The sequence below is a fragment of the Equus asinus genome, chromosome 12 (genome assembly GCF_041296235.1).
Source record: "Equus asinus isolate D_3611 breed Donkey chromosome 12, EquAss-T2T_v2, whole genome shotgun sequence".
Classification (NCBI taxonomy): Eukaryota; Metazoa; Chordata; class Mammalia; order Perissodactyla; family Equidae; genus Equus; species Equus asinus.
The window spans coordinates 83,711,334-83,727,077 of NC_091801.1; the positions used below are offsets into that span (position 1 = coordinate 83,711,334).

The window sequence follows — 15,744 nt, forward strand, 5'->3', positions numbered from 1 at the left end:
AAAAACCACACAGATCTAGACAAGGCGAGGCAAAACCCACAAATTACCAATATCAAGAATAAAAGAAGGACGTGGCTCCAGACCCAACACGAAAAGGCAGATATGGAAACATCATGGATCAGATTAAGTCAATAAATGTGACAACTACGATGAAATAGAAAAATTTCTGGAAAGACACGAATTATCAAAACTGACTTGGGGCTGGCCCCGTGGCCGAGTGGTTAAGTTCGTGCGCTCTGCTGCAGGCAGCCCAGGGTTTCGTTGGTTCGAATCCTGGGTGCGGACATGGCACTGCTAATCAAACCACGCTGAGGCGGCGTCCCACATGCCACAACTAGAAGGACCCACAACAAAGAATATACAACTATGTACCAGGGGCCTTTGGGGAGAAAAAGGAAAAAAATAAAATCTTTAAAAAAAAAAAAAACTGACTCAAGAAGAAAGAGAAAACCTAAATAGTTCTATCTATTAAAAGAATTAAATTTGTTCTTAAAAATATTCTCACAAATACCAGGTACAGCTGGCTTCACTATCAAATATTTAAAGAAGACGGATACCATACAAAGTCTCCAGAACAGAGAGGAGGGAACACAGACCCTCCACGAGGCCAGCCTTGTCCCGACACCAAAACCTAAGCACAGAGTCTAAAGGAAAGGACACTGCAAGCCACCTGCAGACAGAGTAGCAAAAATTCTTAACAGAAAGGGTGAAAGTGGAATCCAGCAACACACAAAAGGGATGGTGTGTCATGACCAACTGGAGCTCACCCAAGGAAGGCACGCTTGGCCAACATCCACAAGTCAGCTGATATAATTTCATATTAACAGAAAAAGTTTTAAAAGGAGAAAATCAACTCAATAAGTTATGCAGAAAAAGCATTTGACAAAATTCAACACTCATTAATTATAAACACCCTAAGAAAACTAGAAAAAAAAAAGGAGCTTGTCCAGGCTGATAAAGCAGCTGTAAAAGAAACCCACCCGTGTACGTGCAGAGGGAGACGGCCACAGCCACGGGGGCCACGGCAGGCACGCACACCCTCGGACTCTCCCAGCCATTGACCGGTTTACAATATTCCGTGAAATCACACGTTTATAATGCCGTGATGGGGAGAAAGAGATAAGAAGCACGAAGACCGAAAACAAAGTAAAACTGCTGTGTCACAGAAGACACGTTCGTCTGTGCAGAAAACCCTAAGGATTCTACAAAAAAGGCCACCGGAACTAAGAAGGGAATCCGATGAGGTCCCAGGTCACAGGCAATACACAGAACGCCTAAGTCACCATGCTCACCACCCTGTGGCCTTGCTCTGGGCCTGCTGCTGCCCGCACAGCGCGGGGCTGTCACCACAAGCACCTCAGAGAGCCGCCAGCCTGACTGCCAGTGCCGGGTTAGCCGGATCCCAGCACCCCAGCCCCTCCAGGCCGATGCTGATACGCAAATCTGCGAAGGAAGGAAGGCGAGGCTCCCGGGAGGCAGGAGCCTGTCCCAGACCCCAGCCCCGCACACTGGGAGGCGGGCTGGCAGACCCCCAGCGGTCACGTGTCACCTCAGTCCCACTCAGGGCCACCACGACTTGCACACGTGTTGCTCTTCATGACAACAGGATGAGGTGAGCGGACACCTGGAGGAGGAGAGGCAGGCTGTACCACACGGCGGGACGGCTGCTTCGTGGGCCTCCTAGCATGTACTCAAACAGGCCTCCGAGGCTGTCTGTGATCAGGGGAGCAGGGTCCAGGAGTGGAGGTATTCCTGGTGGGGCGCTGAGGAGCAGCCTCTGAGGGAGGTGGAGAAGTGAGAGGTGGGAGGCTGGCGTGTGCCCCCACGCACCCAGGGGCAGGGCCGCCCACCCATTTCTGCTTTCTACCCCTCAAGGGGCACTGGTCCTAGTTCAGGGAACCCAGCCACTGCAGCCTCCAGTGCCCCGGCCACCATTCCCCAGATGCCCGCAGCACCCAGGCCCTGTGCCAGGCCCTCCTCGTGCCTGCGTATGGCCAGAGCCGTCAGTCCCAATGGGAGGTTAAGAATCAGGGAGGGGAGAGCTTGTCCAGGGTGGCCACCCTGGTGGGGCAACATTCAAACCTGCCAGTAGCCTTGCAAGGACCCACCACCGCCCCAGGCTGCAGCCTGGGCCCTTCTCCACCCAGGAGTGCCCAGCCCCTGGGTGGCCCTGCCAAGGGCTACCCTCTGAGCTCGGCAACACCAGCACCTCCTCCCTGAAGCCCCCCCAGGGTTAGCCTCAGAGCATGAACTCCCCTGGTCCTCCTCCCACCTGCATGGCAGCTTCTGCTCAGCCTTCCTTACCAGTGCAGCCCTACATCGACGCCCTCCTCAAACTCTGGCCCTGGCTCCAGCAGCAGATAAGGCTGGAGAGGCAAGCTCACCTGTGGCCCCCAACTGCACCTCAGCCCCCGGAGGTGCTACGAAAGGCACAGTGTGCTTGCTCCACAAAACCCCCTCTGGGCCCCAAACCTGTGCCAAGACCCAGGACCACACAGCTGCCTGAAAGGGCTCATGCCCATTGGGTAGCAGACAGCTCCCGGGCATTGGGGCTGAGACACAGTGAGACAGGAAAGGGCAGACTGGAGTGGGGAGAGGAAGGGCCTCACGGGGCTGCGGCAGGGCGAGGGCCATGCTGAGGACACACGTGGGAGGGCAGGGGGATACAGGAGATGACATCTGAGGACACGCGTGCGGGAGGCGGAGGGGGATGCTAGACATGATGTCTGAGGACGTGTGGGAGAGCGGGGGGGCGTGAGACATGACACCTGAGGACGCGCATGTGGGAGAGCGGACACGGGAGATGACGGCCAGTCAGAACCCCAGTGAGCCGCCTCCTGCTTGGTTATTACCCTTTGGGGTGCCAGGAAGGGCCACTCTCAGCTCTGATACTGCTATTTCCATGGTAATGGAGATACCCACTGGAGGAAAAGGCAGCAGGAGGGGTCCCCACCAATGCAGGAACACACCGGAAGCAGGGTCCACCAGGCCTGGGCCAGCACAGACCTCAGCCTGGATGGAGCTGCAGCCTGGCTCGGGCAAGCCTTGGGCGCCTCCCTCCCTCCACGCCTCCAGCTCCCATGGGGTCTGACCATCCCTGGCGACTCAAGTGTGCTGTGAGAGGCAGACAGTGTATCCAGGACCCTTGCACGTGAGCCCCAACACCCACTCAGAGGAGCTAGGACCACCCAGAGCATCGGGGCTGGGGCTCTCAGCCAGCAAGCCCTGCACAGGGGCCCCTTTCTCAGTGGGAAGGAGCTGCCCTGCATGCCGCAAGCGCAGAGTCACTGGAGCCCGCATGGGTTAGGCCAGCCCCAGGCCTCGGACCCACCATCACTGACACGTGCAGGGCCCCAAGGCCCCGTGACCTCGGAGCTGGGGCTGCCTCATGGCGCAGTTCCTGACACTAAGGAGCAGGGCCTTGCACCCCAGGGCTCCTGGAATGACCGTTCATTCATGCAGCTTCTATTTCCGAGCAGCAGCTCCAGCAGCACCTAGGGCCACACCCGTAAGTCGGGCAGGCACCCCCTCACCACCACACGCCTCGTCCCCAGGGAGAGGAGCACCACCCAGGCCAAGTGGGCAGCCCACGGGCAGCCAGGCGGGTGTCTCCTGGCAGCTGGCAGGAATGACAAACCCACACCTGTCTCACACAAGATGAGAAAACAGGGCAGCGCTGGGAGGTTTCCATGAAGCTAAATTTATTCAATTGGAAGGACCGTCCTCTCTCCTGAGATCAGATCCCGCCTACTTGTGGAGTCCGGAAATGTCTATTTTTAAGTAAAATAACAGCAATAATGGATGATAGTGTACTATTTTTTTTATGTTCTTACTTGGCAAAATTAAAAACCTGGCGACTGTCAGTGTGGAAAAAACAGAGAGTTGGCAAGCCAACATTGGTCTCAAGTCACTTTAAAATGCTAACATTCCATGATGCGCACAAACTCCACCACGGAATGGGGTCACGGAAGGCTCCGGAAGGCCATGACGAGCACACCAGCAGCCTGTAGGAGTCACCCTGCAGGGAAGAGGGGCAGAGAGGGTTCAGGAAGCGGGGTTCTGAGGGAGGCGGGGGAGGGCACAAGAAGGCGCCAAAGGGAGAGTTTCTGGACCCGAAAGCTGAGGCCGATGGAGTCGGGGGCAGTGGCCTCAGGGACACTGGGGCACTGCAGGCCAGGCCCTGTGTTCAGGAAGATCTGGAGCCAGCACTACTCTCCAGACCCATGCTGGTGAGGTCATCCTTCAACAGCCAGCCCAAGAATCACGCGAGGGTCAGGGCCTCAAAAATGCCACCACCTGACCCAGGTGACCCTCCACTCCAGGGACCTAACCCGGAAACAGGCAGCAACCTGAAGAGGAACCACAACACCGTCCTGGGAATTCGGCTCACAACACCGAAAGCCGAGGAGAGCAGGCCGAGTCTCGGCTCAGCAACCACGCAGACACAACAGGGTCCTCTGCCCTCTGAGGAGCACGTTTCAGACTGCAGTGAGGCCATGCGCACCCTACAATCCTAAGCGCAAAAAGCAGCACCCAGAACGTTACTCACTTAAATCTAGTTCTACAAAACACGTCTGGATTTGAGAAGAGGCTGGCAGGAAACACCAAAATGTTAACAGTGTTTCCTCAGACATCCTCTATGTCCAAATTTCCTATAATGAGCATATGTTACTTTCACAATCAGAACACAATACACGTTGTTTTGGAAAAAAAAAAAACTAAAAAAAATAATTAAAAACAAAATGGCACACAAAATCTGCAAAGGACCCTCTGTTGCCTTGAGCTCTGGACCCCAGACTTGGCAGAGGTAGTCCCAGCTAGCCTGAATGAATGGACAGAAGAAAAGATGGATGGATGAACAGGTAGATGGATAGGTGGATGAACACGTGGATGGATAGGTGGATGAATGGGTGGATGGATAGCTAGATAGGCAAGTGGATGGGTGGATGGATAGCTGGATAGGCAAGTGATGGATAGGCAACGGATGGATGGGTGGATGAACGGGTAGATGAATGAATGGGTGGATGGTTAGGTGGATAAGCAGGTGGATGGATGGACAGATGGATGGGTGGATGGATGGATGGGTGGATGGATGGATGGGTGGATGGATGGGTAGATGAATGAATGGGTGGATGGCTAGGTGGATAGGCAGGTGGATGGGTGGATGGATAGACAGACAGATGGGTGGATGAATCGGTAGATAAATGAATGGGTGGATGGATAGGTTGATAAGCAGGTGGATGGATGGGTGGATGGATGGGTAGATGAATGAATGGGTGGATGGATAGGTGGACAGGCAGGTGGATGGGTGGATGGATTGACAGACAGATGGGTGGATGAACGGGTAGATAAATGAGTGGGTGGATGGATAAGTGGATAAGCAGGTGGCTGGATGGACAGATGGATGGGTGGATGGATGGACGGGTAGATGGGTGGGTAGGCAGTTGGATGGATGGATGAGTGGATCGGCAGATAGATGGGTTGATGGATGGACAGGCAGGTGGATGGATAGATAGATGGGTGGATGGATGAGTGGATAAGTGGATAGGCAGGTGGGTGGATGGATGGATGGATGGATAGATGGGTGGACAGGCAGGGAGATGGATGGATGGATGGGTGGGTGGATGGATGGATGGATGGATAGATGGGTGGACAGGCAGGGAGATGGATGGATGGATGGGTGGATGGATGAATGGATGCGTAGATGGGTGGATAGGCAGGGAGATGGATGGATGGATGGATGGCTAAGCAGGCAAGTGGATGGATGCATGGGTGGGCAGATGGCTGAGTTTGGGTCTGTCAATTCAGAGAGGTGTAGCCTTGGCCACACTCCAACTTCTCTCAGAGACTGAGTGTCTTCATCTGTAAAACAGGAATAACATGACCTGCCCTCCTCTCTCCAGGTCATTGGCAGGATGCAAGAGCTAAGGGCAGGGTGAGCCCCACACAAGGAAGCCCTATTCTGCTAAGAGGTACAATGCTGCCACGATCGGTAACCCGAAAGCATCAAGAATCATAAGGACAGAACACACTTAACCCACAGATGATGGGCCCAGACCTTGGAGGCGCAGCCAGACAACCAGCATGGGTCCCCAAACCACAAGGCTCCCTGCTGAGGTGACCAGCCAGGTGCCTGCAAGGACATAGGGCATGTAAGGAAGGCCACCGATGCCCGGGTTCTTACTAGGATCTGACAAGGTGCAGGCCTGGCATCAGCAAGGAATGGTCCCCTGCAGGTTCATGCCCTGCGGGACTGGCCATCGAATGCTCATTACCCAAAGAACAATTTAACGGTTTTCTCCTGGGGAACACCAACTTCTTGGTTTGCCCAGAACAAAGGTAGGGGGAGGGAGAGGGCTAGGGACAGGTCCAGGACAGCCCTCCCCACTATGCCCTGCGGGGACTCCTCCAACCCAGGAAGCACCAGTGGTCCACAGGTGGGGCAGGGTTGCGTGACAACAGGAGGAGGCAGAGAATCCTTGGGTCCAAGCATGGGGCTCCATGCAACTCCATGTGGGGTGTGGGGCTCAGCTCTGTCCAAGCACCTAGGCCTCCTTGGGGCTGCTCAGGCTTAGTGCAGTGGTTCGCCTGGAAGAAGGGCCCCCACCTCTCCAACAGACGTCGATGCCAAGAAGAGACACACGGTCTTGTCCACAGCCGCGCCTCTCAGAGCACATTCAGTCCACCACCCCACACCGTCCTTGTTCGCAGGCAAGGTGGCTCAAACTCAAAGAGGGGTCATGACCCACCCAGGAGCCCCAGATAAGGAGGCAGTGGAGGGAACAGGGGCTCCGACACAGGCCTTGGCTCCCCCCCGCGCTGCCCACCCTGCACCACACTGAGACTGCTGCCGGGAGAACTGGGGGCTCCTCGGGGCCCCTGAGAAGGGCCTCACAGCCTGTGGAGAGGCGCTGGGCCCAGGCTGGCCTGAACACAGAGCTGGCCTGCCCTGTGCCAGCCGGGTGCCCTGCAGGGATCGCCCTTCCCTCCCCAGGGACCCAGGGCTCCAGCTTGCAGACAGCACCGCACCTGAGGAGCCCGTCTGTCACAGCCGAACCGCCTCCCAGACCCGCAGCCTCACCAGGCCAACCCAGGGCCGGCTTCTGGGTGACCCCAAAAGGAATGCCCAGTGGGACCCTAGCAGAGGAGAAATCAAAAACACAAATCCTGGCTCCAACCCAGCCTGAGTCCACCACCTGCAAACCGCTGTGCAGACAGCATTCCTGTGCCATGTGCACCCGCTCAGTGTGCAGCCCCATCACTGAGCTCTGGTGCATGGCAGACATGTGTGGAGATAGTGGGGCAGAAAGTGTGCATGCCGACGCATGTCCCGCCACCTGAGTGTGATCCTGCACACGGGTGTGTGTGTGTTCTCTGTGGGCAACACAGGACACCTGAGCTTCTAAGAGGGGCGCGGGCACACCTGTGTGCCTCCAATGGAGGGTGACACCCAGCGTGAGCTCAGCCTCAGGCTCCAGCACCAGGCAGGCTGGCCCTCGGGGATGTGGGGTCCAGGCAGCTGTGGGGCCAGTGTGTGGACAGTGCAGGGCACACCCGTGACACCCACATACACTGAACACAGGCACACACTCACAGGCTATCCCGTAGCTCCTGCGTGTCACTCGGCGTCCCCAGGGAACGGAGACTCTGCTCCAAAGAGGTCACTGCCGAGAGAAGGGGACAGGCATAAGGAACAGAGGGAGCTCCTCAGGTGACCCCCAGACCCCAGGCATGTCCCGCACCCCCAGCAGAGGCAGGGCAGGGGCCCAAGGACACGGGGGTCAGGGCCAGGGAGACCACCCAAGTGAAGGACCTGTGGGAGCCAGGACAGCAGGGCCGGGCAGTGCCCAGGCCCTCTCGCTCAGTCTGCCGAACCCCCAGCAGAGCCCCCGGACAGGACCCCTCTCCCCAGCTGCCCTGGGACAGGCTCTTGGGCTCACATGGGGCTCAAGGGCTCTTGGGAGCGGCCCCCCGCGGGCCTTGCCCTAGGTCAGGCGGAGGGCTCCTCTCCTCCCCTCTCCTGCTTGACCAACGTGTCCCCAGCACTGCAGGAGCAGAGGGCAAGCCCTGACCTGGCCCTCTGGGGTGTGGCTCTTGCCCCCCAACCCCCGGCCTGTGACCTGTGAGTCAGCCAGCACTGCCTGTCTAAGGGAGGCTCTGACATGCTCCTTCCCCTTGGGGCCTCGTCCAGGTCGCACAGGGCATGTGACCGTGAGAGAGGAGCAGAGCTGAGGGTGCAGCAGCCTCGGGGTGGGAGGACGGCAGGCCTGCCCCCATGCTGCCCTGAGGCCGACACGCTCTGCCTTCACTGACCTGGCCTGCCCGCCCGTCCTGAGATGCCTGGGCCTGGACTGCAGGCGGCCTAGTTGGAGGAAGGCCATGGGTACACCCACCATCCCCAGTGTCACCCCGACCTCCCGTGGTACTCTCGGTGGCCCAAGTCAGTCAGGTGGGGGTAGGACAGGACGCGGCTGGGCCTGGGTACAGACTCACCGGTGGAGTTGATTCGGAAGACATTGGCTGACGTCTCCTGGAACAGCTCCTGGAGGTCACCCGGATCCACCTGGGTGGCTGCAAGAAAAGAGGACAGGGGAGGACACACGTTCACTGTGCTGCCCACAGGAGACCAGCACCACTGGCTGCTCACAGCTCCCAAGCTGAGAGGGGGCAGTCACCCCTCCTGGCTGGCCGCCAGGGTCGGGCAGAGCTCAGAGCTGGAACGGTGAGCCTGCATGCGCACGTGCGCCCACAACCCAAAGGAGGGAGAGGAAAGCAGAGGACGGCTCCTCTGAAAGGCCTAGCACCAGGTACCATCTGCCCAAGCACGCCCAGCAACACCACTGCCGGGCACACGCGAGAGAGATGAGTGCCGGGGCCTGCGTGAAGGCCTGCAGACGCGCGCGCAGCTCTGCTCACGAGCCACAGGGCGGGGACGACGCCGCGCCCGTCACCCAACGACAAGGTGTGGTCCATCCTGACAAGGGAACACCCTTCAGCCACAAAAAGGAACACGCAATGACACATACCACAACACAGCTGAGCCTCAAGGCTGCCTGCCTGTGGAAGGAGCAGACACGAGGCCCGCGCTGTCCGACCCCTGCAGAAGTGCCCAGGTCGCAGGGGCAAAGGCACAAGCAGGGAAAGCAGACTCGTGACTGCCAGGGGCTGGGAGGGGGCACGGGGGAGTGCTGCCAAGTGTGGGGTTTCTTTCTGGGGTGATGGACTGTTCTAAAATTAGATAATCATGATGGTTGCACAACACTGTGAATATACTCAAAAACACTGGATTGTACACTTTAGGATGGTTAAAATGGTGAATTTTAGGTTGTATGAATTTTATCTCAATTAAAAGAAATACCAAATGTGTGTGGACACCACATCCTGGTGAGGACCGGACTGCTCCCAGGCTGCTAGGCCGAGTAGAAGACAGCCCAATCTCACAGAAAGGTCTGCCGTCCCTTGAAGGTTAGACACCGCCCACCCGCCGCCCAGCAAGGCCACCAGGTATTTACGCAGAGAAACACAAACATGTCCACAGAAAGCTGGTGTAAGACATTCACAGCAGCTTCCTCCTCACAACCTGGAAAGGGCGCGCCTGCCCGTGGACGGAGCACATAGGCCCAGGGCCTGCCCACGACAGGGCCGCAGAGAAGGACGCACCACGTGGGCAGACTCACACGCACCGAGCCGAGGGAGAGCAGCCAGACCCCAGAGCACGGACTGTAGGACCCAACTGATAGAAGTTCCAGAACAGACAACAGTAACCTCCAGTGCCCCTGCGGCTGGAAGAGCCCGCACGGCCCAGAGTGGTTGAGCCTCCACGACAAGACGAGCGGCCGGACCTGTGCCAGGTCCAGCCAGGGCAGCAGGAGGGAGGCACAGAGCAGGGAGGGCCCGTTCTAGGAGGCAGGAGACCCGCACACCATCCACATACCCCCCTCATGAACAGGTGCTTTCAGGTCCCACAGGTCTGGCTCCCAAGGCCAGCCTGCCATGCGCGCTCTCGGGATCTGGGGCCCGCCTCCTGGGCTCTGGGAGCCTCACTGTTCCCACCTGCAGAATGGGGATGAGACCCCCAGGGAGGGTTGACGTGAGTTTTTCTACAGGACAGACGCAGAGCAGGGGCTCAGGCAATGCTAGCTCCCAGGCCTCGTTCCTGTCTACGGAATGAAGAGGAGGAACTATCTGGCTCCAAGAATCCTTCCTTTTCTCGATGTCTCTGTGTAGACGACTCCAGGAGCCATTCACACTGGGGTAAACAGACCTTCTGCAGGAAACGCGGAGCATCTGCTACCAGCTCGCTGTCCCTTCTCAAAGCCATGCTCCTCTGGACAGCCCTTCAAGCGCCGTCCGCCCGCTCACTCCTGGCCGGCCCTCCCCTAACCCAGAGCAAGTCCTGCCCTCGGGGCCAGCGGCCCGTCTGAAGGGGCCGGACTGCCTATCGATGGAGCTGCCGACCCTGTGTAGTGTGTGTCTTTCCAGATAACGCTGGCTGATTGGCTCTGACGTTCTGTCCCGATCTCGGATGAAGCCGCTCAGCTCGGAGAGGCTGCGTGGCCCGGGCCCCACGAGGAAAGAGCAGAGGCGGCATGGGAGCTGCAGCCTTGAGAAAGGTGAGGAGCCACAGCACGCAGGGCAGCTGGCCCGTCTCTCGGGGAGAACGCCACGGAGACACAGCAGCAGGGCCCCGGCTGAGCAGGCTGCGGGCAGTGAGGTGGCCTCTGACAAGGAGCAGAGCCAGCGGCTGGCCCAGCTGTGGTCCAGAGGGCGCACGGCTCTGGGGCTCGCCAGCCCCCGCTCCAGTAGCAGGAATCACTGCAGAGCCGTCCTAGGGGCAAGGCAGCCCTGGGGCTTGCAGGTGCCCACAGGCAGGCCTGGAGTACAGTGGGCAGGGGGCAGGCAGAAGCCAGAGGGCTGGGTAAAATTGCCCTGAGGGGCTGCCTCCAGGGCCGGTCTTGTCCCCAGCCCAGCAGGCAAGTGCCAAGGCTCTGATGCAGAGCCCCATGCAAGCAGCTTGCAGAGGCCCCGCCTCGGGATGGAAGCAGTGGGTGTGCCGGCCTGGCAACAGCAGCAGCTGCAGCTGGCTATTTCCGATGGCTGCTGTGGGGTTTGGTAAACACCTAGAGCCACCGTGGGCAGGCGTGAAAACCAGGGCTGGGGGTGGCTGCCAGCCAGCTGCCTTGAGAGTTAATGTGGACCTACAGGGAGAGTAGGAGGAAATGTGCAAATATTCTGAAGACACAAGGCAGGTCCGGCCCTGGAGCAAGGACAGCTGCAGGACCGCCTCTGGCCTCCCGTGGAATCCAGGGAAGGCAAGAGGGAAGACAGGAGGCCTCTTACCTCAGCCTGAAGGAATGCCACGGGGGATGCCACCTAAGGCCGTCGGGCAACTAGAGCTGTCTCCTTCAGACCCAGTCTCTCCTTTGTCCCAGGTGCCTGGCCACAGAGCAGCAGAGGACACTTCCCAGCCTCCCTTGCAGCCAAGAGCAACCACGTGACTCAGTTCTCACCCCTGGGATCTGAGAAGTGAGCACACTGTTTCTCCTCACGTTTTAACAGGAAATGCCACCCGTGACTGCCTCTCACGCCTCCTCCTGGGCTGGGACGTGATGGGTGGGACTCTGCCTCAACCGGGCAGATGAAGACAACACCCTAGGGGCACAGAACCACAAGCTGGAAGGAGCCTGGGGCCCCCAGTGGCCCTGGGGAGCAGAGCTGCCTCACAGCCGGGACACCTGGATGGCTGCAGGAGGGAGACGAATGCTCCATCTTATTCAGGGCCTCTGCTCCAGCAGCTTACCCGCTTCTTTACCTATTACACAAACACACCGCAGGAAGTAAGGGCTGGAAACTTAACAGACACACACTGCGAGTCTAGTGGAAGGCTCAGGTTAACCCCAAAATGCACGGGTTATCCTGCCTCATGCGCTCCTGGATCTCACAACCAATGGTGGGCACTGTGTGACCGAGGCAGGTGGGCAGTGGGACACTTACTGCAGAAATAGTAGTCGAGCCTCTGCGTTCAGTGCAGGTGACAATAGGGCCTGAATTTGGTGGTGGCAAGGGTGGTGAGAAGGCTACCTGAGGCCTCGGGGAAGAGCTGACAGAACTGCGGACAGGTGGAACTGAAGGGGCAAGTGATGGGAGGACGGCGGGTGTCCTCGTGGTGTCCTCACGTCTGTCAGCCCAGGTATGTGGTCAGTGCGGCCGGGATGGAAGGCATCGGGGGCGAGGAAGAGGTCACTCTGGTCAGGGGGCGAAGGTGGTGCCTCTGGGTCAGCATGGGACCATGTGGGCAATTCTCAGGTCAGAGGTATGTGCTGGAGACAGGAATTTGGGGGCCAATAGTATGTAGAAATTAAAACCAAAGACATAAGCCAAGTTCTCAGGAAATAATGCCGTGAGAGCACTTCAGCTTCTGTCATAAGGGAAACGGGGGCCAGGATCGCCCTCCCCTGTAAACAGTTAAAAGCTGGAATAAAGATGGGAAACACAGTCCTGATGAGCGACAAGCCTGGGTACAGTATTCCAGCCTGAGAGGAGCCGCACGGTCCCCCAGCTCTCCGATAAGCAGGAGATGGTGCAGCCTGCGGAACCGGGAGGATGACTAGGGTGGAGCCCAGCGTCTCTGGGCAGGAGACGGATGCCCGGGGCCTCAAGACTCAGCAGCTCCCCGGGGCAGGGGACCAAGGAGAGACGGCGAGGCAGAGGGAGCTCCAGGAACCTGCACCCAGTGCCCTGGGTCTCTGGCCAAATACACTCTGCGTGTGCACAGGGAGAGACCCCACCGGCCAAGGAAAGGACGACCTCTGAGAAAAGGGCACTGACCAGGGACCTGTGAGCCAACAATGCTCCTCTCTCACACGGAGCCAGGAATCAACGAAGGGCGCAGGCAGGGAGCACACAAGACCTCACTGAGCGCCCAGGGCGTGCAGCGGTGGCCACAGAGGGTCACACCTGAGGAGTGGGGCTGGGTCAGGGTTAGGGTGCGGGCTACTCTGGAGCGCCCTAAAGCTTTTTAAAACAATCTCGAAAAGACCCAAATGCCCCACTGTAACTTTCCTGTCCCTGGGACAAAGACCAATCCTCCTCAAAGGAAAACCACCAAACCTAGCGCAAAAGGATACGAAATTCACAAAGTAGCAGGGAGACGTGGCCCTCCCCAGGAGAAAAAGCAGCCGGCAGAAAACGAGGCCCAGACACGAGAGAGACAGAGACGATGGAAGGAGCGGGGAAGCAGGTGTGGAGAGTGTGGAGCGCTCATGGGAGCGAAGGGCGCGCCTGCCCGGGGAGAGGGAGATGGAGGGCGCGGAGAAGACCCCACGGAACTCGCGAAGACACAGGACAAGGCTGACATCACACGGTGCCTGCTTGGGACTAGCGCAGCTCGGAGCCTGCAAAGTAAAGGATGGTGACCTTGAGGAGCAACGACAGAAGCGACACAAGAGGGAACTCGGAGAGGAAAAGACTGGACAAAGTACAGGAGCCGCGGGACCTGGGGCAGCGTCCAGCGGCCGCACACGTGCGGGGAGAGCCGCAGAGGGGACAAACACACAGAAGGAGGGTCAGGAAATAGGGACCAAGAGTCACCAAAGATGGCGCAATTATAAACTGAGATCCTGAGAATTTCAGCAAGTCCCAAGCAGAATAAACATTAAAAATAAAAAGCCCAAGGCACATTATAGGTGAAACTGCAGAAAACCTGTGATAAAGAAGAAACTTTAAAAGGTGCCCGAGAAAAACACACAGTGGCACGCTGAAGAACAAAATAGAAAGGGACTTCCTCCTCCGTCGGGCGGCACAGGAGCCCAAAGACGACAGAAAGACGGCCTTCAGGCGCAGAAGAGAAGGAAAACCCTTCAGCCAGAATTCCATACCCAGGTAAGATATTTCAAAAATAGAGGCAAAATAAAGATTTATTGTAGACAAAGAAATGCTCAGAGAATTGCCTCCAGCCAGACTTGCTCCAGGAAGTGTTAAGCGAAGCTCGTCAGGTGGGCAGAAACAAGGAAGGTGAGGTGGACGTGCGTAAGGGGCCGCAGGGCCCCCGCCGGGGCCAGGATGAAGGCCGATGAAGAGATGCTCTGTCTCATTTTCAATTTACTTAAGAGATGACTGATTATTGAAGTAGGACCAATAAAGTGTTATTAGCAGTGACACGCTGCTCCTATCGGGCGAGGAGCGAACGTGTGAGGGCAGCGGCGTCTGTCGGGGATGCAGAGGCACAGTGTCAAGTGCTAAAAGCAGGTGCGTGCTCTCTGTGCGACTGACGGGTGGCTGTGAGAAGCCAAAAGTAAACTGTAAACTCTGAAGCAATCATCAAAAATCAAAGCGAACAGGTCTGGTGGCTCATAAGCCATCAGCGCAGTCAACAGAAAACTCAACACTCAGTTCCTCCAAAAGAGGAAGGAAGAGAGAAAGAAAAAAAAAGAGAACAGAAGGGAACCATAGAAAGCAAGTATCAAGACGGGAGATGCTAATCTCAACAGACCGGTATTTACACAAAGGAGAATGGTCTCAACCTGAGTCGTCCAACGCAGTCCCCGGGTGGCCAGGGGCTCCGCACGGGGGAGTGCAGACTCCAGAGTCAGGCACTCTGTGACCACTCCAATCCATGGCAGAGATGCTCAGAAGGGTTCAAAGCAAACTCTACTGTAACTGAATACAAGAAACCGACTTTAGAGATGCAGCTTATAAATCAAAAGACTGGAAAATTCTATCATTTAAACAGTAATCGTAAGGAAGCCGGAGCAGCGACACTATCATGAGACAGAGCAGAACTCAGAACAGGGGTAAAAAGGACATTTTTACAATGATAGAAGGGTCAACTGCTGAAGAAAACAGAACAGTCCTAAATACGCACACACCTAATTTCACAACTTGAAAACACATGAAGCAGAAACTGACAGACTAGAAAGGAGAAACAGACCAATCCACAGCTGCAGTCAGAGTTGTCACACCCTTCTCTCGGTGGTTAACAGAACCAGCAGACAGAAAATCAGTGAGGGTACGAAGACTTCAACAACACTATTCATCAACCGACCTGAATGACAGTTACAGGCCTCTCCACCCAACAACCGCCAAATACACATTCTCGTCAGGTGCGCATGGAACACACAAGGATGCGCCACATTTCAGACCAGAAGGCAAGTCTCGCTATATTCATAATAGCTGAAATCATACAAATATATTCTCTGACCCCAACAGAATTGAACTAGAAATCAGTAAAAGGAAGATGTCTGGAAATATAGAGAATTACCTGAAAATTAAACAACACATTCTAAATAACCATTAGTAAAAGAAGAAATCACAAAGGAAATTACAAAATATTTTTAACTGAAGAAAATGAAAACACAATATACACAAATTTGTGTAAGTAAAGCAATACACAGAGGAACATTTATAGCAATAAACAGTTATATTAGGAAGGAAGAAAGGTCTCAAACCAATTATCCGACAAAAGCAAGTTAACCCCAAAGCAGGCAGAAGGAGCAAAACAACAAAGATGAGCAAAAATCAACTAAATCGACACCGGGCATAAACAGAGAAAATTAATGAAATCAAAATCTGGTTCTTTGAAACAATCAACAAAATTGACAGACGTACAGCCAGACTAATTGAGAAGAAAATGGAGAAGACCCAAATGAGCGCTATCAGAAAGGACAGATCTCACTCCGCAGCCCACAGGCGTCCACGCAACAGCCGAGGGCTCTCATGAACAACGTCACGCCAGTAACTCTGACA

The 15,744-nt window shown here is 56.4% G+C and overlaps 1 protein-coding gene across 34 annotated transcripts in view; it reads right to left on the reverse strand.

Moving 5' to 3' along the window:
- TSNARE1 (t-SNARE domain containing 1) overlaps positions 1-15,744 on the reverse strand; it is a 169,445-nt gene that overhangs the window by 97,829 nt on the left and 55,872 nt on the right. For 32 of the 34 annotated variants that reach the window (XM_070481740.1, XM_070481739.1, XM_070481738.1 and 29 more), the window contains 2 exons: positions 8,494-8,571; positions 7,595-7,664 (listed from right to left, as the gene is read on the reverse strand). In XM_070481740.1, coding sequence (XP_070337841.1) covers positions 7,595-7,664; positions 8,494-8,571 — 148 coding nt within the window. Of the gene's footprint in view, positions 1-7,594; positions 7,665-8,493; positions 8,572-11,340; positions 11,522-15,744 lie in introns of those variants that run through there. The other 2 variants (XM_070481741.1, XM_070481731.1) reach the window with 2 other exon arrangements.